Source organism: Conger conger, chromosome 4 (genome assembly GCF_963514075.1).
Source record: "Conger conger chromosome 4, fConCon1.1, whole genome shotgun sequence".
Lineage (NCBI taxonomy): Eukaryota > Metazoa > Chordata > Actinopteri > Anguilliformes > Congridae > Conger > Conger conger.
In genome coordinates this window covers 22,794,208-22,819,113 of record NC_083763.1, presented here as the reverse complement: position 1 = coordinate 22,819,113, position 24,906 = coordinate 22,794,208, and the positions used below count along the sequence as shown (strand labels likewise).

Below are 24,906 nucleotides of genomic sequence, written 5' to 3'. Positions count from 1 at the left end.
ATCTCGCTCTGCCAATCATTTGAGCCTCCTTTGCCCCAGAGAGGGTTTCTTTCATTTTTGTGGAATGTCCATTGTTTTCTTTTATAGATTTTTTAAGAACATGCATCTCATTGCAAGGTGGCATCTTATGTGTGGTCAAAGTTCAGCTATTGCAGATATTGATTTTATTAGGACTTTATCAGGGATAGAGAAAGCTAATACATTTAAAGATAGTTTTAAAGAGTGTAATAATCGTTTTTGGAATAATAATTTGAAACTACTATAACATGGCTACACATTTCTGGTTGATTGACATTTGTGCTGTGTTTCTAACGGTGATTTTTTTTCGTTTTGTTTTGAAAGGGTGTGGCAGGCAAACCCGGTCCAAGGGGGCAACGAGGTCCAACGGTATGTACTCCGATATTACAGTTCTCATTCACTTCACTTTGACCCATAATACTGTTCACACATCACTTTAATCCATAATACTGTTCACATTCACTTCACTTTAATCCATAATTACTGTTCACACTAACTTTACTTTAATCCATAATACCGTTAGGACTTACTTCACTTTCACCCATAATACTGTTCACATTCACTTCACTTTCATCCATAATACTGTTCACACTCACATCACTTTCATCCATAATACTGTTCACATTCACTTCACTTTCATCCATAATACTGTTCACACTCACTTCTATCTTACATTTACCATTACTGTACTCTTCTCTTCTTGGACGACTATCTCATTCCTTCTTACGCTCATGTCTCATAGGTTCTAAGCTCTTTTTTTCCCCTGAATTCCTAGGGTCCACGTGGTGCCCGGGGTGCAAGAGGTCCAACAGGAAAACCAGGCCCGAAGGTAACCCATGTTCCTGTCCCACCCAGAACTTTGAATGCTTTGGTTACATGTCTATTTTATTATTACAGTACTGTTACATACTGTAGTGGAACTGACCTCTTCTTCCTGTTGTGTGTTTGTGCAGGGCACTGCGGGCAATGATGGTCCTCCTGGCCCGCCTGGTGAAAGAGTAAGTTCAGCAGCCTGTGCCAGCAACAGTTGTCCCAAGTACACAACACAATGTAGAGCAGTGGTCACCAACCCTGTTCCTGGAGATCTACCACCTGGAAGGTATTCGCTCCAACCCTAATGAAGCACACCTCATTCAACAGCTAGAGATTTTGTAGAGCTGCTCATTAGTAGAAACAGATGTGCCAAATTTGGGTTGAAATGAAAACCTACAGAATGGTACATATATCTGAAGAGGGTTGGGGACCACTGATGTAGAGTGAAATCAGTCTGGCTTAGAAACTGCTCTCAACAGTAACTCCTTCCAGTCCTTGACCTCTGCAACATGTACCAGCCTTTCATCCAGTGCTTTGGAACAGTTTTATTTGGTTACTATTCCAAACAAGCTGAAAAGGCCAGCTCAGGCCTTTGTTTACTTATGCAGTTCATTATAGATTTATGATTTGATTTCTGGGAGACTGATAAAAGAGCATTTAGAACCAATGTGAGCTTTCTGCACGTCAAGGCAAAATCTATTTTCCTTGTCTAGACCATTCTTTTTTTTCCGTCAGCTTATGCTCTCTTGATTCGTTCTCCAACTGTTTTAGCAACACTTTGTTACTTTCCATATCCCGACAAGTAATTAGTGATTTCCATTACTTGATTCCCTGCTTCTCAAAACCATACAATGTGAAATATAGGGTATGGGAAGTAGGTGTTTCAGAGTATGAAATCCACTGAGGAGGTATTTTAAGCATGAAACAAAATTCATATCCTGAAGCTGTAGGGGGTTGTGGCCATAAACGCACTAGGATGAGATGAGGGAAAGATAGCATTCATACTCTGTATTATTCATCAAACATAATATGTACACTCAACAAAACTCTCTTGTGATGATGAAGTGGACTGTACAATACAGTGAGCCCAATTTGGCACAGAAGCCAACTCAGGCAGTGTGTCTACTCATCTTATATTATTTGGGCTAAATATTTAATATAGCATGGGTTTCATTTGTGAACAGAGCACGATGGTATGCAGGGTATTGTAACTATGAGGAACTTATTTTCCTTTCTTTGCATCCGGCATCACAGTATATTTTTACTACTATTGCCCAAGGCACTACTATGCTGCAATAATAATTTAGTTTTCCACAATGATATGAAACAATGAAACCTATATCTGCTAATTGATGGATGTCAATTTCATTGAGTGCACCAATAATTAAAAAACACAAATTAATGCAGAAATTGAAACATTGTTTTTGGAGGAGATGAAAACAGCTGAAAGTTTTTTCAAGAATAGCTAATGCACAGTAATATTAGTTTTAATGTAACTTTGCAGTGAAAAAGTCACAAGCTTTGCTTTCTCTTTATTTTGTTCTCTAGTCCTCCCAGTAAAATAAAACAACAAATATTTTTGCATGAAAATGAGAGTCTAAATAAAAATAGAAATATCTTCTGCATTCCAATTAGTTTCCAAGTACTGTTTGTCTCAGAGGAAGCCAGACTACTTTCTGCAAGTCACACTTGCTCACAACAGCCTTATCCAGCTTGAGTTTCCTGTACTGGCATTCACCTTAACTGATAATTGCAGCATGTGCTATTAAAGCCCCTTGGAAGCTGCACCTTCTGTGCTTAAAATACCTCTTATCTCTAACAGAAGAACCCCTCTGACAGTTTTCTCCCATGATTCTCAGGGACCTCAAGGACCCCAGGGCCCCGTGGGTTTCCCAGGACCGAAGGGTCCCCCTGTGAGTATCCTCATTCCTGCATGGGCGCCAAGGCGTAGTACTTTTCGTGGAGATGTGATTTGACGTTTTCTGCCAATGGAGTTGAGGGCTCAAGTTGAATCAAAGCATTCGCCCACTGAATTGGAGAATAGTTGTTTATATTTCCCAATATATTAAACACATAATGTACTGCTGTTTGAGTTTGTACTGTTGACTAGTGGGCTTGTTAAAATGATGTCTAGCGCAAGTTCAGTGTTCTATGCTTATATTAATAAATGTACTTTTTATACTACCTTTATAGACAAGATAATTTATTGTCTGGGAATGTATTAATTCCGTATCTGGCATTCTGGCAGATGTCAGAGGAGGATTTATCAAACAGCACGTCTATAGAAAGTGACCGCCTGTCTGACTTTGTCTTCGCTCGCGGCTTTAGGGACCACCTGGAAAGGACGGGTTGCCAGGTCACCCAGGCCAGCGCGGAGAGACCGTAAGTGCTACCGCCGTACGCGCGAGCTGCGGCACACCTGGGCGCACCTGGCCAGCTGGCTCCGGCAGGCACTTCCCGCCGGGTGTCGGAAGATGGGCAGCGGGTTTCCACCCCCCCTCCTCTGTCCACTGCCGGGGCCGTCTTATCTTCCCGCACCTGGAAGGATTTGTCTCCCTGAGTCAGCGAGCTTTTCTGACTTCAGGGGCGGCAGGCGTCCGGTAGCTTGCCTGTTGCCACTCAAAACTGTGCCAAACGGACTGAGCGATTTACAGAACGCAACTGGGCAGAGAAATCTGTTTATCCTATCAGCCACTTTATTAATTGTTGGGCGTCAGTGGCCCTTGTAATTCTACCCCTATGGCAGAGACGAACTCCTGGTGGCTCGTAGCCACTGCGACCGTGACAAACGGGTGATAAAACTCACACGTTTTATTAAACCGGCCATCGGCATGTGAGAGATTAGATCTATAATCTGCAGGTTTAATAAACTTTACTGGAGCAAATTCTCTGCAGGAATTTCTTTAAATCATATTTCGGCATCTGACAAGCACACAATGCTAAGAGTCCCTCGCTGTTCATATCTGCACAGCCTGACAACCTTGGAGTTCGAGTCTGTCAGAAGGAAAACTGATGGATTATAGATCAAATTCATTCTAGTACTTGGGTAAAATGGTATTCATCCTTACAAACATGACAGAATTCTGCGGGAGTTCAGTATGTACTGATTGTCTAATACCGTTAATTTAGACAAGAGCTCTCAAAAAACACACAAACACTCAAACGATTTGTTACCTGTGGTTTTTACAAGCTTTAAAAGCGTAATTTCACAGACAGGTACGTGAAGGGCGATGAACATAATTCATTACAAAACAAGTTATCAGTCACGTGCATTGAGAACTAGTCCTAAGAGATGTAGCAAATGTGTGTAGTAAGTCCCTCTCAAGCACTTCCCAGTTGGTTTATTTGGTAGCATTTTGTATTCAAGCTGCCAATGCTATTCTAGCCAGAAGCAGTAAAGCTGCTAAAGGCTTGATAAAATATCACCAACTGGAAGGGTTTTCTTCATCATTCGTTCTTTTCCCAAGCGACATATTTGCATCAGCGCTGGCACATCTTTGTTCTCCCGTGTTAATGATGCATCAATGAGGATCTTCATTAAGAGGCTGATAGTTCCTGATTTATTACCAAGCAAACATCTTGCTGAGGCTCTGGTATGACAATAGATTACAGCAGTAAAAATTTCTTAGGCATGAAATAATGTACTATTGGCTTTACATGACTAGACCTTCAGTTCCAAATGATTCAACTATCATTCCTGTACGATTCAAAGAGTAAACCACAGAACTGTAGAAATGTATAAAGAAGAGGGGTTGTTTTGAAACTGTAGCCAAAATATAAATGTATTTCATACTACAAAATCCATACTGCAGGCTTTTTTGGTTGTGTGGAAATAAAAGATTGTGTGCATGTAGTTCATGTTGCGCTGTTGTGAGGCTGCCGTTACAGACACTGAATAAGGAAACGTGGTCAGAATAGCTTCAGCTTTGTGTGATTGTTCATAACTCTGAATCAGTACAAGCCTTTGCATGCTCGTTGCTGTTTATGTCTGTGTGCTTTGTTTCGGTTTAACCGTGAGTATGGTGATGTGCTGTTTAATGTCACTTCGCTCTCAGCTGACTCCTTTCATGTTGGCTTCGGTTGGTGTCATAGAAATGAATGACGCAACAGATGCAAGCAATATGGAAGAGTGTAGATTACAGCCCACACTATTTTTCCCTAGTCAACGCCTGTCAGTCTGTCATATTGCATATAACCACCAGATGGCGCACTCTTTAAACATCGGACTGACGAACATTTGACAAATACACATTTTTTCAGTATCATCATGATGTGGAAGCATTAGGGTTTTTCTATCCACTTTTATATCAGTATTGGTAACATAACTACATTATTTGCACATACATACAAACACAGTGTGTATGGACTGTATGGTAACGTAACCTGCATGCTAATGCTGTCTCAATGTTGTGTGATGTTTCGCGCCACTCTAACATTGTTATTACAGCCAAGATTAAAGCTCTCTGTATATGGATCATGTTTGGTTTCAATGCCAGATAGTTCTCTTTACTACTAGGTGGTGAGGTGGTAAGTATATGTAAATAAATGCTAGCAGATTGTCACATTTATTTACACAGCCACCTTTAGCTACCACTGAAAAGGAAATCAACTTTATTTTTTTTAAAGATATTGCTTGATAAATCATTGTTTTCTATGCAGTTTTTCAAGGCTTATGAATTTAATTAAACTGTAATTACATTCATAAGATAATCATAACACAATGCATAACCAGAATAAGTATTGTGTACAATGTGATTAAACAAATGTTATTTTAAGATGCTTTTAAAGATAGTAGTCTTCAGACAATCACTGTAGCTGGAATTTAGCCTGTGTTTTTACCATTTCACCAACCCTTCACTGAATACTCATACGCATAGTGTTTGCTAAAGAAAAAAAATACCATTTGGTATTTGGAAAACTGGGTTTTCATGTGTATTGGTTTTATTGTGTGTTTTGTTTTTATATTTTGTGTAAATGTTTATTGTTATTTCCCAGGGTTTCCAAGGAAAGACAGGCCCTCCTGGGCCCGGTGGCGTCGTAGGTCCACAGGTAAGTGATCACTCCTCACTGCATATTACTGTACATCACTTCCACAGCAAACTGTAAATTGCTCCTGGAAAAAACATGGTACATTTCCGTCTTGAAAAATATAGTGTTTCACTTACTATGTGTGCAATATAAAATGATCATATATAGTGTGGTTGATATTCATGCTCCAGTAAATCTCTGGTTGTTTTAAGTTAACACTTGTCCTGTCCCTGTATAATGTGAAAGGGTCCTACTGGAGAAACTGGCCCAATTGGAGAGAGAGGGCATCCTGGGCCACCAGGCCCCCCTGGAGAGCAAGGTCTTCCTGGAGCTGCTGGGAAAGAGGGAGCAAAGGTATGACTTCTGTCCAAAACCTTGTTACGAGTCACATACGCAATCAAGTTCAGCATACAGTGACATGGTAATAGTGCTCCACTGTGACATTGTGGTGGGGAAGCAGTTGCTAATGAGAGACTACGAACCGGGCAGGCTTTTACAGCGGTGTTAGGACCGTCGTAAGCTAACACAGTCTTCTGAACACAGGGACCTTCTGCAGTTATTTGTAGTTTTTTCTATAGTTATTGGTCCAATTCACATCAATTAAGGTGTTTTAGTGTCTGGGATAGTCAATACTATGTGTATTGTAATACACTTGGAATTGTATATACCTACATACTTATGGATAGTAATATATTGTAATGGTCTCGTGATTGTGATTTTGTTATGCTGCTATTTGACCCTGTCTTGGCTAGGTCTCATTTGTAAAAGAGGTTTTAATCTCAATGTGACTTCCTAGTCAAATAAAGGTTATATGTAATAAGCAACCATAATCATAAACGACATTCCTCAGTAGAAAAACTACCATTGAACAGATGTTAACTTATGGCGGAAGCAGCCACTTCCCTGTGTTCAGAATATGGAGAGTTTACGTTAATGTAACGGCAATGCCATAACAGTAACAACTGTACAAATATAACTGATTTTATAACAGTCACTCCAGAGACCGTTTTCATTTCACCTGTGTAACATTTAAAAATGGAATTGAATTTTATTTTTGGAACATAACTATGATCATTATTCAAGGTTAGTTTTTTTGTGTTTGTTTTCATTTTGGTGTCACCATTTAATGTTTTTATCATTGCAATCATTGCTGGTAATCATTGTTATTTTCCTGGCAAATGTCATCGAATAGACACAGCCTGCAATGATTTCCCAAGGGTGAAATTATGTCAAAGAATAAATGTCAGCCAGTTGAGACGCGCTTCGCAGACATGGCAGAAATGCTTTGACTGTATTAATAAAGTGTGTTTTACACCACTCAAGAGTTACTTCTGTCCATAGTCCAGTTTTACTGCTTGTAACCTAGAAAATAGAAATTATGATCCTATAATGTAAAGAGAGGTTGATTTCCCACCTCAATTGGCTTTAGAGTGCAATTTATGGGAAGACTGAAGTCATTCTGTTGAAGGGCGCTTCTATCTAAAGCAGGGAAAATCTCTACAGCCATTTTTCCCCTATCTCCATTATACTTCCGCAGCCAGAAAAAAGTGTTAACTGCAGGTGAGTTAGCCTCACAGGGTTAGCCTCTCACACGAGCTCTGACCTACCAAAAACAATCACCTACCATTCTCAGGGGTCTGTAGTGGATTGTTTGAATCATTCCAGATTCATTTTATTCTCAATTTATACCTAGAACTAATTTTATTCAATAACTCCCTGTAATTAGCATGTTTATTTTAAGGAGCGACATTATTGTGAAGATATAGCATCTTGCATCTTCACTAGGTTTTGGTATTGACTTCAAGGGACTGCAGGAGTGATGTGCCCCTGAGCAATGAAAAAGATGTGAACACTAATCTAGTCCATTAATCTGAAGTCTAGTCCAGTTTGGAAGCGATCCCTGTAATCTGGTGCAGACTGGTGCAGATTTTGGGAAGACTATCGTGTGGAAGATTTTTAGCAGCTACTACTTGGCTCTCAGGTCACACTCTGTTTCATCCACCTCCACAGGGAGACCCGGGCCCTCAGGGAACCCCTGGAAAAGACGGCCCTGCTGGCCTGAGAGGATTCCCTGGAGAGAGAGGCCTTCCTGGAACTACGGTAACAAAACAAGATCTGTACATTTGAAAGCATTCTCTGTAAACTTTTTCTAGGTTGCATCTCAGAGGGGCCATTGGCAACCTATTGAAATGGATTTTGCAACATTTAGAAAAGAAACCCTGTGCCCCTATTGTGTGTTATCCAAGGTGAGCCTATTGTACTTATGGTCATGTCATTAACCTGGTCACAGCGTGGCTGTGTTATCATTAGCCCATTCTGTCTAGCGTGGTACAGTAGGCCTGACGGCTTTGTTATCATTAGCCCATTCTATCTAGTGTGGTACAGTAGGCCTGAGGGCTGTGTTATCATTAGCCCATTCTGTCTAGCGTGGTACAGTAGGCCTAGCGTGTAGGCATTGTGTCTAGTGTGGTACAGTAGGCCTAGTGTGTAGGCGTTCTGTCTAGTGTTGTACAGTAGGCCTTCAGAAGGAAAGGCTCCATTATCAGTCCGCTCACAATAACAAACACGCTACGGCATTAGCATACCGCCATGCTTCCCACTTCCGATACCTCTCCAGGGATATGCAGAGGGGGCCATAAACATGAGCTCACACCCAAGCGCTCCGCGTACAGTAATTCATAGTCACAGTGCTGATCAATGTGCCTCAGGAGCGCTTCGCGGTTGTAGCACCATCTTTAATCTCGCAGTCCGTCTACACGACGGTAGCTCACGGCTGAAATTATGGATTTTTTTGTTGTCGTGGCAGCGATATTGTTTCAAACCACTCTGCAGAATGACAGGTTTCATTATGTTATCTTAAGCAATTGAAATTTTAAAGCAAAGGACTGTTATGCTATTCTCCACGCATTAGCAACTCGGTGGGACGGGTTGTGATTGCACTGGAAAGCCCCCAATAAAGAAAGGGGAGGGAGGAGGGGGTCTCGGGAACTCCCCGCCGATCTCTGTGATTCCTCACACGTGGCGAGGCGGTCATTAAAGCAGCGTAATGGTTTTTATGGAGTGTCTCGGGGGTCCGTGTTTTCACATGCCGGGCATCCTGAATGTCCGCTCAAAGTCACATTAAGCATATGCCGGGCGGCCTGGGGTTGGGACTTCGGGGGGAAGATTTACTTTGCTGTGCAGGACCGAAACCTGCTTCATGGGTCATTGGAGGATGATCTTTAGCTGTGTTGCCGGCGTCCTCCATCTTACAACATCTCTCTTTTCTTTCAGGGTCCACCTGGCTTGAAGGGAGGAGAAGGCCCTCAGGGACCCCCCGGGCCAGTCGTAAGTACACCGTTGCCACGGCTACCGGCCCGGCAATGAAAACGTGCACGTCGCCGCGGCGATGTTCCTCCTTTCTGCTGTTAGCTGTGGGGTGTGGGGAAACAGCAGAGGGTTCGCTTGTAGCTGCTGTTCAGTAGCCTCACCAGATCTCCACAGGATCTCTCTCTGCAAGCTGGATTACAGTTACATGACCAGGGTACTACTGTGGCATATTTAGCCCCTCCATACATTACATTACATTACATTACATTACATTACAGTCATTTCGCAAACGCACTTATCTAGAGTCACATACAATACAGTGTAAAACCAAAACCTGGGACAAGTGCGCTGAAAACCCTCGAGGGAAGTACAGTTCCAAGTGCTAGAGTGACCATATGGATAAAAACATACCATACATACCCTAAGCCCAATGTTTACCTATAATACTACCTTTAAAATAATACTGTAATGTTGCCTTCCCTAATGGATTAGCACTGCGATGCAGCAATTAGTCCTTCACCTCACCTACCCAACCCCCCGCTTTTATTGAAGAATTGCTGCAGTCTGTAATAGTGAAAGCAAACACTAGAGGGCTTCTTTTTCACCTTAGAATGCCCTCTGTGGCAAACTCCTCCAAGGTAAATAGTGTATAAGAGTTGTAATTACTGTCTCTTCACATTTCACCTTCCAGTCCTGCTAAATAAGATTTAAATTGACAACCTTGAATATTCAATGTCTGGAAGGTGTTTCGGGACATAATGACAGTCAGTTCTACACAGCTTTTATTTTTTCCCAGAACACGAAGATAAGTGTTGTTGCTCTATAATTGCACAGTGTTATGCTGACAGCATCATAAAAGATTAGATTGCGAAGCTTTTTAAGACCTCAAGACTTTAACAGTGTGAATAAATAGATGTATAAAAGCCTTTTTCTTACAGTATAGTGAAATCCTAGCAACACGTGTCTTTGAAGAAAATAGAAAAAGTCACAGTTTTTCAGTGGCGGTTTCTGCGTAGCTTAAATAATTTAACTCCTCTACCCTGTGATGATCTGACGGGGCTTTGGTTGCGTGCCATTCATATCCTGCTGGAGGATGGCATTCCCTTGACGGGTGATTGTGACGGGTTGCGGCTGAATCGTGGCTCTGGGCAATGCCACCCGGCTACTCATGAGGGCTAGCGCTAGGAGCGCAGGTGGCACTTTGACCTGTAGACATTAGCAAACGATTAAAACAGTGTGCCGGGTGCTTTCGTACCGCAGAAACGACGCACACGCACACACACGCAGTAATGTGCTAACGTGTGCAACAGACCGCAGGACCTAAATATACACTACAGCTTTATATTCGTTCTTCTACAGCTCTCTGTGCTTATTCAAAGCTAGCGGTGGATAATTGCTCCAGCACATTTGTACACCATATCGAGCACATCATTTTTCGAAGGAACATTTCCTGTAGCCTCTTTTCAACAGGAAGAATTAGCAAGAGAGTGTAACTAGAAGCCGTTAAGGACCTTTGAGGAAACGACATATTGAAACTAATATCATATGCATATGTTGTCCCGAGCACCGTGTGAAGGACAACTAAGAGCAAATAATTGCATTAGTAATCGTGATGCAGGAGATGATATCTGATGTTATGATATATTATGCGGTCTGTGCTCGACAGCTGTCTAAAAGTGTGATAAAGAGGTAATCGTAGACCCGTGAGCTTTGTTTTCCACCATGGGTTTAATTCCGGAAGAATGACGAACATTCAATGCTTTTAGACATGCTTGTTTGTCACCGTGTTATTAGTGTGGAGTGCCTATTGTGTTGAAGAGGTTTGTTTACCAGAGCTGGGGGCATGCTTAATTCAGTGCTTCATTCCTGCATCATATCAACTTATTCTTTACTTCCTCCGTCCTTTTCACTGTTTCTCTCTTTCTCTCTCGAATGTAGGGATCTCCTGGTGAGCGAGGAGCTGCCGGGCCTGCGGGTCCCATTGGTCTCTCTGGGCGCACCGGCCCCCAGGGGCCCCCCGGACCAGCTGGAGAGAAAGGGGCCCCGGTGAGCGCTAATGTCCATCCTTAAGCTCGGTGAAAAAGAAGTGACACCCCACACTAGATCCTCCATCAGTCACCTGCCCTGTAAAATGCAAGCCCTGCAGGGTTTGACGTCTCTTACTGCATTTCAAATCCAGCTTCTCTTCTGATGTGTTATACAATTTATCTTTAAAGTTTCCGTCTTATATTCTTACTTTTTGCAAGATATCATGAATTGAAACAATGAACCAATGATGCATAGTTCATTCAGTAGCATGGGTGATTTGTGTCTAGTGGGGTTTTAGTATGCCTTGTGGCAAATTGCTGTGTTTAAGCCATTACGGGTGTTCTGAGTTGACACTAACAGAAGAGCCAGTAATGGTTGACTTTGTTTCCTTAGGACAAATGGGATGCTACCTTAGATTCTGGACAAAATCTCTCCTCATCTCTTACTGGCAGTTATTGGAGAATCTCCATGGCAACCTCTAGATGTAGTGCATGTGATGTTTTTGTGTTTCAGGGAGAGAAAGGTCCACAGGGACCGGCGGGCAGAGACGGAGTCCAAGGCCCGGTCGGTCTGCCCGGACCGGCCGGACCTCAGGGTCCACCAGGAGAGGACGGAGACAAGGTTTGCCATTTCACTCTGCCATTTCACTCTGCCTCACTTCAACTAAGGATTTTCATAGCCTCAAGTAGAAAGAAAATCTCTGCATTCAATCTCCATCATAATCAACACTGTGAACACACAGGCCATCTGTATCGGGGGTTACATGATTCAATAATATACTGCACATCCATCTTCGTAACCAATTACGGCGTGAGATCTAATTAGTATAATAAAAAAATTAAATATGCCGTTTTATCTCTCATATTCATTACATCCTATCAGTCACTGTGCGAAAGACGGCTTGGCCATATGCGACCGCATTAGCCAGTGTTTTGTTTGGCACAGTCCCTTTTTTCTTCACATAAAACGTAATGTTTTATTGGACGTTTTGAGTACGACCCGGCAAATTAGAAATCCGTGTCGTGCCCTTGCATCTTCCTCATCAGTATGAGAGCTAATATCTCAGCGTGGGCCGAGCAATCTGTTAATTACCGAAAAAATTAAATGTCTCAAGGTCTTGTCTTCATTGTGTCATCTAATTAAGATTCCGTGGGTGATATGCATGGGGTGAAAATGTGTAAGGTCTCATTTCCTGTACATATTAAAAAGTTAATGTAAAACAAGGATCTGAGTCAATGTTTGAGATGACCATGACTGAATCCCTATAACACATTTGCTTTGTCTTGCCCAGGGAGAAGTCGGTGAACCAGGCCAGAAGGGCAGCAAAGCAGACAAGGGTGAACAAGTGAGTTCTTCTGTTACATCATTTCCTTTAATTAAGAACCTAATGATCATTAGTCCCTTTAGGCAAGCTGACATTTACTTCCATGTAATGGTCAACTTAAATAAATGACTTTATTTAAAATCACATGGTAACTTTTAAACATTGACTAAAGAACATACCTCTTGAAATGGACAATTTCACACTTATTCTTATCTGGCTCCATTACATTTTTGCTTCACGCACATCCCTACCCCAAGATGATTTACAGCACCGAATCTCAGAACATACAGTACACATTGTTATGCGTGTAATGAATATAGATGGCTTTTACACTGCATTGCTTTAGGTACATTTTCTGGCTGGTGACTCAGAATTCAGCAGTTAAACCACCTACTTTCCCAGCATGCCTGTTCCGTATGACAAACGGTGACATTAATCACCCTGTCAGTTGCTGCTCGAACTGTGCTGCCACCCCCTGCTGCCCCTGACTGTGTCCTGTTGTGATGTGTCCTTTAGGGTCCTCCCGGTCCAGCTGGGCTTCAGGGCCCCATCGGAGCTCCAGGACCTGCCGTAAGCCCCCTTCGCCTCCACCTCCCCGCACCCCACACCTCCTCCTCCTCTTCCTCCTCTCTCCTACCTGGCTGACGCCCGGAGCATTCGTCACGGCAGAGCGGCAAGCGAGCAATCGGCTCGGCAGACAATGAGATTCCCCCCCCCCCACGCGCTGTATCTAAGGGGACGGCTCCATAACTCGGCCTCAGACACCGCACCGCTTTTAATCTATTTTGCGTATTTCATCTCCGCCCCGGGACTCCCGCGGGGGTGATAAATACGCGGCGATACGTTCGCGTAGCGCGGCGGCCCTGCGCGTGAAATACATTACCGGAGCGAGTGGAGGAGAGCGGAGCCTCTCCCACCGCCGTCGGTGTCGTTAGTGGCCGCGGGATTGAGGCTACGCCACCCCGGGCTGCAGGTACGGAGGATACCGCCATTATGCCGTTTGGCCGGCTTTGCGTTAGACCTCGTCCACCTCCCCCCCGGTCCCCCAGACGCGGGTGCTCGGGAAGGCTGACGGGCGATATTAAGTGGTTTCCGCTTGCATATATCGTTCGTAAAAAAAAAAAGGTACCCTGCCCTGCGGCCGTGGAGTGAAAGCCTCTCAGCGACCAGTTATAGATCCGCAGGGAAGAGCGCGTTCGCCCTTCTCGATCCCCAGCGTGCGTGCGGTCACCTAGGGCAACCTGGACCCCGTGTCTCCTCTTCCGAGTGCGTGAGGCCGATGCTGAAAACCGTTCTGTGTTAGCACTTCACTCAAGGACTGTAGAACGCACCAGAAATTTAGTCAGCCTCGAATTTAAACCGGGAGTTAGGAAGATGACACGTTTTTTGAACCTGGTGACACTTTCCAATGTAGTGTATCCTGTTAGATGATATATTTCACATGTCTGCCTGGTGTGACACCTGGAATATGTCATATAATAGCTGCATATGTAGTACTTATAACCTTAAATTAGCTGCTCCCTTCTCTCATGAGACAAATTCATGGAAACAGGGAATTTTTACTGCAGTACACCCCACTTGTAAGCATACCATAAAACATTCATTAATATTCTATTATTGCACTTAATTATTTATTTTACATTTCCTTTCTATGTAATAAACAAGCAAATAAAAGACATGTGTATCCTCCAGTGTAGCCTCACTTATAATGTTCAGGTAAACATGATCACAAAAAGCAGTTGTTTGCTAAAAAAAGATGAAGAAAATGAACCAAACTTATGCCAGTGAGGAAATTATGCAAAGAAACAGAAATGCAAACTGACAAGCAAATAATTAAAGTAATTGAATTTGCATTAACACTGGGCAGGTTTAAAAAGTATCAGCACTTGTGATTCTTGCCAAATTATAAAATGACATGAGTGAAACAACTCTTTTATCTTTGTTTCAAAAGTTGGCAGTAATGCCATTTTTGGCCAGTCATTAAGATGTTGGCAGTCAAGCAGAAAAACTTATTTAAAAGAATTAAGACTGAAATAAGATGCATCCATTTTATGTTCCATTTGATTCATTAGAAGTGTGTCCATGTGACCAATACATTTAGTCTTCCAGCTCATATGGTGGTTCCTGCACTAGAAATTCTCATCCCTAAAAAATTAGATTGAGTAAACTTTTTTCCAGCTACTTTAACCCCTTATGGGTGGATGCGTCCTGCTCGTTACATCTCCCTTAACAGACAGCGTCGCCAGCATTGTATTTGATCATATGAATGGTTTTTCCTAGACACATGACTGTTGAAACTAATTGTGATTCCTAGGTCTTTCTATGGATTTTCTATAGGGTGCCTTAGTCCATAATGGGTAAAAGCTGTGAAACGCACTGCTCTATTTACTGATTATGTTATTAATGTACCTGTGATTTATGGATTAATTTTTGTGGGTATACAGATTCACATACACTCTAATAAGGTATTGCTTGTTCGAATAAAACCGTCTGGCGCGGTATCTTTGCAAACGTGGTGCACTGTAGTTGTTTCCTGAAAAGTGTGATGTCATTTCCCGGCCCAGGGTGCAGATGGAGAACCAGGTCCCCGCGGTCAGCAGGGCATGTTCGGGCAGAAGGGAGATGAAGGGCCCAGAGGATTCCCTGGCCCCCCAGGACCCATCGGGCTTCAGGTGAGAACTTAACCAACAGTATACACAGTACACATTACATTACATTATTGGCATTTGGCAGACGCTCTTATCCAGAGCGACGTACAGTTGATTAGACTAAGCAGGAGACAATCCTCCCCTGGGGCAATGCAGGGTTAAGGGCCTTGCTCAAGGGCCCAACGGCTGTGCGGATCTTATTGTGGCTACACCGGGATTCGAACCCCCAACCTTGCCTGTCCCAGTCATTTACCTTAACCACTACGCTACAGGCCGCCCTAGTGTGTATACATACACACACTCTCAGAAATGTAGTGACAGTGGAGGTACATTTTTGTTCTTCCCAAATTTCCCAATTGTACCCTGAAAATACAGTAATGTTCTCTTTGGGTACAAATAAGTACATTTTTAAGCACAAAAGGTACAACTCAATTAAATATTTCTGGCTAGGGGTATAATTTTATGTGCTTATAGGGTATTTGTACCTTTTTTGTCACTTTTCCTACTTTTATTAGTCTGCAGGGATGCACACACACAAAGTACAAACATGTATACACATGTGGATATGTATAGGCCTAGATTCTGGACCATACACCCCACACCCAGTGTACAAAAGGACATGAAGAATTGTGCTTTTTTCTGATTGGATTTTTAATTATTTCAATTTGAATGAAGACAGAATTTTGAATGCTAAAATCACACCCAATGAAAAATGCAAAAGACCGCAAATGAATCAATGTAAAAACGCCGACAGAATAGCTTGCATGATTTGAGCAGATGAGGCTTTAGCCCGTAAAAGGATAAGTTCAGGGAGGGGTGTGGAGGAATTTTATAACCACTCTGAAAACAAGACGGTAATAAGGTAATATGCAAACATCAGGCTTTCATATTTCATCATTGGGGTTTTGGGTATTTTAGCTGATTTATGGCTATGTGAAGAATATTGTCAGATGTGCTCTGAACTCACAAATTGAAGGGCTTAATGAATCATTCTAATGCATGCTACAATGGAGCTTTCATTTGAAATAAAAAAAGTTTCACATTATACTGTAGATGTCTGAAGAAATGTAGGCTGAATCACATTTCTTCATGTAGTCACATCGTCAAATTTGCCATTAGTTGTCTGTCACATTGCATCACTGTCATATTGGAATTCTGCCCTGCAGTTTTCCTATAAAAATAATAAAATTAATGTATATAATTACATTCAGTATTCAAGAGAGCAGAACAAAAGTGCCAAATATATGCCAATAACGGCAATGGTGGAATTGTGTAAGGATTTTAATTTTAATGAATCACTTTTAATTAGTGAAGGGGATTGGGACAAAAATTTAGTTCCCACAATTATTAGAAAATCTATAAAGTCTTTATCAAAATTTGAAGCATTCTGAAATCATGTTTGAATTTCAGTGAACAAGTCTCCATTTGTCCATATTAACAATTAAAGTACCAGTGAATGAATACTGTTAATTAATTGGTTTGATGAACCTTAGTGTGCCTCTGAATGCTTATATCTTACAATGATTGTTTTTGACTCGGGGGGGAAAGTTCCAGAGTAATTATAGTTCAGAATTGGCATTAGTGTGCATTGACGCAGGGACGTAGCCCCTGAGATGTGAGTACTGGAGGAGGCATGTTCGGGTGAAGGGTGTGTAAATATCAGGGAGAATTAGTTCTGCGGTGCCTTTATTGCCTTCTGGCTGAGGTGACCGAGGACTGCTTTTCAATCAATGAGACACCTTATATCACCTTAAAAAGTAAGAAGAGCATGATAAGTTAACCATACACCTAATCTATTCCACCTAATTAGCAAGGCTACGGCCAGAGGCTATATCTACACAATGCATTCTTTCTTCACACTTTGACCAGAGCCCGTTCTACCTGAACAAAGTCATTAGCAGTTTGTTCATTCAAATGGCATTCTAAAGATAGTCCTCACTAAGTCTCCCAGTTCAAGAGGAGCCTTTTGCCACTGTCCCCTAGTGGCTGTATCAAAGTTGATTATTCATATTTCCCAGCCAATTTCCAACGTCTTTTGTTTATTTTGTTTGTGTTTAATATTGCATGTAGTACAAATGCATTTTAATTCCCTTTCAAAAACTCAAAATCTAAATATTTCAGGTTTTATTCTTCCTCCCTAATACATTTTCTAAGAGCGAGTACTCGTGCACCTCTGACATCTCTGAAAATGACCTTGGAAACACTACGCAGTCAGAATATAAAGAGGGAAAGAGCTGTGAAGGAATTTTATTTTACAGCGTTTAGCACTAGTGGGTCTTTGACTAATCAGTTATATGTTTTGTAGATTAAAGGACTTTGACAGTGCGTGGAAGCTTATTTAACAAATTAAATTAAACAATGCACTTCAAGGGTGGTCATTAGATGAGGTAGGAAAATCAACCACAGATGTATCTAAATGATTTTAGCCATGCGCAATTAAAGAACACAAATAAGTTGCCAATCATCAGTTTTCCCAGCAGAATCTGGTCTCATCGGAGCATATTTAAACGTCCTAATTGCGTTTATGCTGCTTGGAATACTAATTCCTCAGTGTGAGCACTTTTGCTTTTCTGCAAAGGGGTTTTAACTGTAAAAGCACTCTAAAGACACTGCAATCTGTGTGCATTATGGAATTGTGAAAGAAGCACAGCATGAGTGTTCTGTGTGTACATATAGTTATATAATAAATAAATAAATGGAATTAGAAAGGCATTTGGAGCAGCAGTAAAACACATTCACTGTGCTATTGAAAGGAAAGCAGTGTTTTCAGTCTAGTTAAGACAAAATTTAAAGTCTAAACACGCGCTTGCATCTCAAGGTATACGTACTAATGAGTCCTCTGTAGGCCCTACAAATTTACATGAATAAGAATAAATTAATATAGTATAATTAGGGTAATCAGATTCCCTTGAGGACCATGTATACAATGCAGTGATAATGGTAAGTACAATCAGAAAAACCCATTAAAATATGCTACAACTAAAATAGGAGTGAGATACGTGAAAAGACTTTGTAATACCGAGTCATTTGGGGAAAAATGGGACGTATGATGCACTACCATTGAATAATCTTTGATGTGCACTCTACTTAGGCAATGCCACTTCATTACTTCATGGAGTTAGCCAAATAAAAATTCAGACGACAGTTTGAAGTCTTATTTTCAGGTCTTAACATTTTTAGAACGGTTTTCAAATAGTTTTTAATGCATTCCTTGAGTTCAGGAGCCTGTGTGGTTGAAAGCAAACTTTTCAGCTTTTCCGTAACACCAACTTGATTTCATCATCAGATAAAAACTGGAAAGTGTTTCTCTTAAATTACATCAGTAGTTGACTTTGTCTGTGGAATAAATACATTTGTTGTGTTTCAGGGACTTCCAGGGCCACCGGGTGAGAAGGGCGAGAATGGAGACGTGGGCCCCATGGTGAGTTGCTTTTGTTCCAGCTGGCCCCATTGCTTTCTTTGTCAGCCTGGCTGCTGATATACAGTACAGTACTGTACTGAACATTTCACATGCTAAGTCCTTACCAGTCAAAAAGAAGCTCCAGGTTTACAATGAGTTGCCTCTAATTGATGTTCAAACTCCAGCCAGTTGTGAACCTTGTTCTCATTCTTCCCTTACAGGGTCCACCTGGTCCTCCTGGCCCAAGAGGACCCCAGGGTCCCAGCGGTGCTGACGTAAGTATCGCAGCCACGCATTTACATTACACAATGTTTAATTACGAGGTGTTACAGACGTGCAGCTGTGATGTCACTTCCTGAAGGCCTTGCCCTTCTGTTTCCTGACAGGGTGCTCAAGGTCCGCCTGGTGGAGTGGGTGCGATGGGAGCCGTGGGAGAGAAGGTGAGAGCCGGCCTGAACTGGTTTACACTGCCCTGGGGCGGCATCGATAGTGTCCGGTACAGAAGGGCCATATAGCAGAAATACTGCCATTGTGCATCAGAGCATACTGATTTTTACCCCTGACTTGCCTATTCTTCAGTTATTCCTTATAGTCGGTTATTTTCATATGTGAGCCTTTTCCTGATATAGTGGCCTGACATTATTTTCCCTACTTTACAACTGACCCAGCACCATTCTTCCCTTTACTGCCGTTTGGCAAGCAACCATCAATACTTAATGCCTTCCCTGGCTGTTGAATTTTCTCTGCGTTATGAAACATATAAGCCTAACATTGAAACCTCTTCGAAACCTCTGTTTATTCATTGGATTTGTCAACATTGGTAGGACATATCTGTATATGTCACCACCACCATGTTTAATAAATATAGAGGGCATGAAAGAATCAGAAAGTAATGGGAAATGCATTTTCTCAAAAAGCGGGTACAATGTCGTAGCGTTTATGGACATTTAATTAGCTTTCAAATGTGACTTTATTGCACCTATTAGGACTTTCAAATGTCACTTTACTAGAACTTGAACGCAGGATTGGAGTACTGGGCATGCACTGTGCTGCTATGCCTCCAGCTATTACATTCATGCATGAGGATGATGTGTGAAGTGCAGCTGTACATGATTGACTTCATGCTATCATGGTAAGCTGACCGCTCATGTCACCTTTTATAGGGCGAGCACGGTGAAGCTGGTAACCCTGGACCCCCAGGAGAGCCTGGAACCGGAGTAAGTGTCACTCATAGGTTTGTTTGTGCGAGTATTTGTGGGTTCGGGGGCGGATGTGTGATGCTAAGTGTCGGGCTAAGTGCCGTTGATTGTCGTTGCCCAACAGTGGCGAAGGACCATCTCGACAAGGCACCATGCTCTCATAGAAGCAATTCCCACGCTTCATCATTATCATGAGCTCATCTACTGTGATCTACATGATGCTTCACTTTTGATACATTGAACTTGAATCTGTTGAAATGAAGCCATCTGAATATTTATACAGGCCTCAGTGTGTGTGTGTGTGTGTGTGTGTGTGTGTGTTAGTTATACAGAAGAGAGAGATAAACATCCACATTACTCTCCATAACCAGGAATCAATCCTCTCAGTGTTGCTTTCTTTGATTGATTCTGTGTGCTTGTCATATATATTTGACACGATTCATGTGTACATCTGTAATATGATATGTTGTCTGCTTCATACTTAACAAGTGATAGCCAATTGAAAATAGTTGTATTGCAACTGAGGGAAACATTTCTTCTTCATTGCAAAGACTGTAGAACATTTTAAATGAATATGAAAGTTATGGTTCTTTATGTGTATTGTTAGTCATAAACTGCGAATGTTGGAAGTAGCTTTCTCCAGATTCCGTGAGTAACTTGAACTGGGATTATGCTTTATGTTTTTTTGTCATTTATTTTAGTTCAAGGGGACCCGCTTTCAAGCTGTTATCATTTGTTGAACAATTTGTTGAGTTATTTTTCACACAGTTTACAATAATGTTTGAAAGGCAGGATAACAAAAAGATAAAAACGAACAACTGTCATACTCTATCACATAGCACTGGATGTATGGCCAATTTATCTTGTCTATGGCTGCAATGGAAGATGAAGATATGGATACAGTATACTAACCTCATGTTTCTCCCAAGACAATCTTTTGCTGGAGTTGGGCTGTCACTTTTTTCCAAAATTGTGGTGATTTTTCAGATGCTCTTATCCAGAGCGACGTTCAGTAAAGTGCAAATCAGAACCAGGGACAAGTGTGTTGAAGACCCTAGAGGAAAGAACGGCTCCACGAGAAATAGGAATAAATAAGAGAAATACATTTTAATTTCTTCAAATTTCTTCACATTTTCTTCCATCAATACATTAAATACAATTGCCGACACATTTATTATTACACCTGTAGCTACAGTAAATACTAATAGTAAGCAGTATCGTGAAGTTTTATAAAATGGAATAAAAACAGTGAAGATCAATACGATGCTGATGACTCTGTTTACAGCAATAAAACAACTCGCTATGAATGGTTGCTCAAATTAAAGAAGAAAAATTAAAGAAAAAGAAGAAACTGACTGGCCTGAAACTTGTGCATTATACCTGGGTTGAGCCGGCGGATGGCGAAGCAGACTAGTCTGCCCGGAAAATGGCAAATAGCTGCACACAAATCCCATTGAGCTGCTTTATCTTGACTGTCACACCCCAAGTAGCAACTCTTCTCCCACTTTGGCAAATGGCGAACACAAAATTACTGAAGTCAAAATCTGTGTCAAAATCCATGATGCAAATACCACTTTGCTAGTTTGACTGTTAGACACATTCCAAGCGCTGGCCAGAAAATAGAGCCCAAAGGGTCAACGGTAGTGGCTTAGGAGGGAGAGCTACTGTATTCAGAGGCCACTCGCAAGTACCGTGTTGCTGCGTTCCCGTAGATCAGTACTGCTTATTGCATATGGAGGATACCTCCCTGCTACTTGTTTGTGGGTGCTGATGGTTCCTGGTGTCGTTCAAAGGGCCCTAAAGGTGAGAGAGGTGAAAAGGGAGAGTCTGGACCTCCTGGAGCTGCTGGACCCGCTGGGGCCAAAGGACCCCCAGGAGACGACGGCCCCAAGGGTAACCCTGTAAGTGACCGTGGCCCTGTCCTGCACATACTTCATACGCATGAGAGGCATACATAGCCCACACCTCAATATGTGTTACATCCATTTTATGAATATCTATCAATGAATGACCTGCTGCCTTAAGACTTGTAAAGCCAGGGTTTTCTGCTACCTAGAACTGCTCGTCTAGTATTGATTTCTGCATGCACAGCAACCTAGTTTCAAAAATATTATGAAATCAAATGTCACATAACTGTTTTGTTTTTTTTAATAATAAAGGACACACCAAAATTGATTTCAACAATTTTATTTTTAAATTGTAAAAATAATTTAAATGTTTTGTTATACAGACTAAGGCAAAAAAATTTGTCAAGGCTTGGCCTGTTACAGGCATGCCGAGAAATGTGTGAAATTGTGCAAAACAAGACAAGACACAATGGAAAAGTAGCTGAAGAAACACAAAGTGTAATATTGAAAGTAATTTCTTTGATTATAACACTTCTTCCTTCCCGTGCTCCCGCTATTACAAGCACTGCCTCCCCTCTTACTCATCAATTCCACAGAGAATATAGATTTTTGGTTTGTGTGAGCAGGGACTGCATACAAGTTGCATTTCACACAGTTGGCATCACATAGTCTACTCAGAGTATATTCAAAGTCTCAGTTTCAATGAAAAACTGAAATAATGTCAGACATCTATCATTTCTATATCTTTCTGTACAACATCTACAATCTACATATACAGCCTTTATCGTCTGCATTCAATTATTGCAATTAATTAGTCTCCTTTCATTATACTGTATGCATAAAATGAGTTTATATAGTGCTTGGTTGAGCAATTTGTATCAAAGTGTTGGCCATTCATTTGCTGAACAGTGTGTTGGAAAGCAACCCATTAGCATCTGGGTACCAGTATCCACTGCCTGTTGGCCTGATTTCACTCATAGAAAGAGTATTTACAGTGTTGGAGCAATTTTATTTTGAAGTCCAAATGCCTGATGGCATCGGCTATGGCCTTTCTAGTGTTAAACAAAGCAGTTGTTTCACATCATCCATAGTGCAGGCCTTTTTGATATAAAATGATAACACCTATATCTGTCGCAAAATGGGTCTTTCACTCACAGATTGTCATTGTCATCAGTTATGGTTGATTTTATACCACTGACTTTTAAACTAGAAATTCCCTCTTTAATCAAGGGTCCTGTCGGATTTCCTGGAGACCCTGGACCCCCTGGTGAACCTGGTGTTGCTGTAAGTATCATTGTTAAATCACAGGAAATGTGAGGAAATCATCAGAAAATTGATTTGATTTCCTTCCTGACATTGAAATTATTCAAAGATGTTTTATTCTGAAAAAAAAAAATCAATGATCCGTGTCATTTACTGTACATTGTATAGTAAATAAATAAATATGTAAAAATCTATGTAATGACGTGCAATGCTACTTCAGAGCCTCTTGACATCTGTATATTGTGTTGTGCTGAACGGGTTGCTTCTTAGTTGCTATTGTAGCACAATGGTTGCACTCGAGTGAATAACTCAATGGCATCTGTGTTGATTTATTTCAGGGAACAGATGGTACAGCAGGCGAGAAGGGAGAAGATGGCGAAGCCGGTCAGCCTGTAAGTTTATTTTAATGAATTTACTGGCGCTGAAATCGAGGGTAGATCTGTAATGTGACTCACAAATACAGTGCGACACTCACCTCAGGTTAGTGTCCACAAATGTATATATTCTATGCAGTATATGAATGCACTAATTATGAGAACTTAAATTATTCTAAAGACAATTTGCCACTAGTAGCAATTCTGCAAAGTGAAACAAAATTAATGGAAGTTTATGCATGCAATTATAGCCATACTTTATGTATAACTAAAATCATGAAAATAATAACTATGATCATGAAAAAATATTTAGATTATTTTGTGATTGCTGTCCTCACTGCGTACAGTTCATGCACTTTGGGTATATGTAGGGTATATTTCAATTAACTCTTTATGAAAACTAAAAGGCTCCAAATTAATTCACACTAAAGTGTTGGGGACATCTGGAGGATACTCCCCTCGTCTGTGAATGTATATTATGTTTTTGAAGATTCATAAAGCATGCTAGTCACATATTAAAAACTAAATTTTTAAACACAGACAATAGGTGAAATGTGTTAACTTATGGGGAACAAAAACCTTAAAATCTTTATCACAACAGCAAAGATTTTTAACCTTGCTTTCTCGTTTTCTGTGTGGGTTGAAGGGTATAATCAGAATACAATATTTCTCTTTTAATGGCTCAGTGAACTTAAATTTAGGAAACGGAACAGCTATTTCTCATTTCCCCATTAGCCAGTGAGAATTTCAATATCATCCTACCGTATAGCTGAACGAGTTTGTACACTTTTACCAATCATAAATGTACAAAGAATCACAAAGTTTAATGTGTTCGGTTTGTATCCAATTCACTTCCAGATAATCAGCTATGACTAACACAGAGAAATGATCATTTCAAGCCCCTTCATATAAATGTTCATTATATCATTCAGAGGCAAATTTGACTTCACAAATTGTCTATTTTATATTCATGGCTAATGGCACATGAGTTGAAAAGTAATATTGTGATCAAAGCAACAGCGGGAACATGCATATTACAGTGTTCATAAATGCTCTGTGCAGTACATGTTGCAGAACTACTGTGAGTATAATACAGTGTGCGCAACAGTGCAACCTTTTCCGCACACACGTGTTTTGTATCCACTTATTTGGATCACAATGTCCTCAAATGAGGAAATTACATTTTGGCTACCCTTAGTACTGTATTTCTCTTAGTATAAGGGACATTCAAATTCTAATTTAAAATACTTTTTTGTCTATTGGGTCTCAGGAGGTTTAGGATAAATTCTTAAACCAAGAGCATCATAGTCCTGCTACATGTGGGAAATCTTCAGTCAAACAGTAGGTTTGATGAGGTTATGGACTGATATTATTCAGTGACCGATAATCCCATGCAGCTAAAAGAAGCACATGAACATGAACAATGACCTTGTAAAGCCTGATAGTGCTATCCACCATGGTGCTGTAGTTTTAAGCCTCACCGGAAGCTGCAGTAGATGACACCGGCCTCACTTTTCTTCTTGTCTTTCAGGGTCCTCCTGGTCCATCTGGAGAAGCTGGTCCCCCAGGTCCGCCCGGAAAAAGAGTAAGTACATATGTCATCAACATTGTGTGCCTCTCTCCCAGACAGGGAAATAGAACTGTCATCACTTCTT

At 41.2% G+C, this 24,906-nt stretch overlaps 1 protein-coding gene across 1 annotated transcript in view; it reads left to right on the top strand.

The window, feature by feature from the left end:
• Positions 1 to 24,906, top strand: part of col11a1a (collagen, type XI, alpha 1a) — a 94,957-nt gene that overhangs the window by 53,961 nt on the left and 16,090 nt on the right. The window contains exons 33-54 of the mRNA XM_061238885.1: positions 343 to 387; positions 794 to 847; positions 972 to 1,016; positions 2,691 to 2,744; positions 3,160 to 3,213; positions 5,827 to 5,880; positions 6,106 to 6,213; positions 7,870 to 7,959; positions 9,133 to 9,186; positions 11,107 to 11,214; positions 11,710 to 11,817; positions 12,488 to 12,541; positions 13,037 to 13,090; positions 15,085 to 15,192; positions 18,536 to 18,589; positions 18,790 to 18,843; positions 18,955 to 19,008; positions 19,732 to 19,785; positions 21,561 to 21,668; positions 22,845 to 22,898; positions 23,216 to 23,269; positions 24,783 to 24,836. Of these exons, the coding sequence (XP_061094869.1) occupies positions 343 to 387; positions 794 to 847; positions 972 to 1,016; positions 2,691 to 2,744; positions 3,160 to 3,213; positions 5,827 to 5,880; positions 6,106 to 6,213; positions 7,870 to 7,959; positions 9,133 to 9,186; positions 11,107 to 11,214; positions 11,710 to 11,817; positions 12,488 to 12,541; positions 13,037 to 13,090; positions 15,085 to 15,192; positions 18,536 to 18,589; positions 18,790 to 18,843; positions 18,955 to 19,008; positions 19,732 to 19,785; positions 21,561 to 21,668; positions 22,845 to 22,898; positions 23,216 to 23,269; positions 24,783 to 24,836 (1,476 nt within the window). The remainder of the gene's footprint in view (positions 1 to 342; positions 388 to 793; positions 848 to 971; positions 1,017 to 2,690; positions 2,745 to 3,159; positions 3,214 to 5,826; positions 5,881 to 6,105; positions 6,214 to 7,869; positions 7,960 to 9,132; positions 9,187 to 11,106; positions 11,215 to 11,709; positions 11,818 to 12,487; positions 12,542 to 13,036; positions 13,091 to 15,084; positions 15,193 to 18,535; positions 18,590 to 18,789; positions 18,844 to 18,954; positions 19,009 to 19,731; positions 19,786 to 21,560; positions 21,669 to 22,844; positions 22,899 to 23,215; positions 23,270 to 24,782; positions 24,837 to 24,906) is intronic.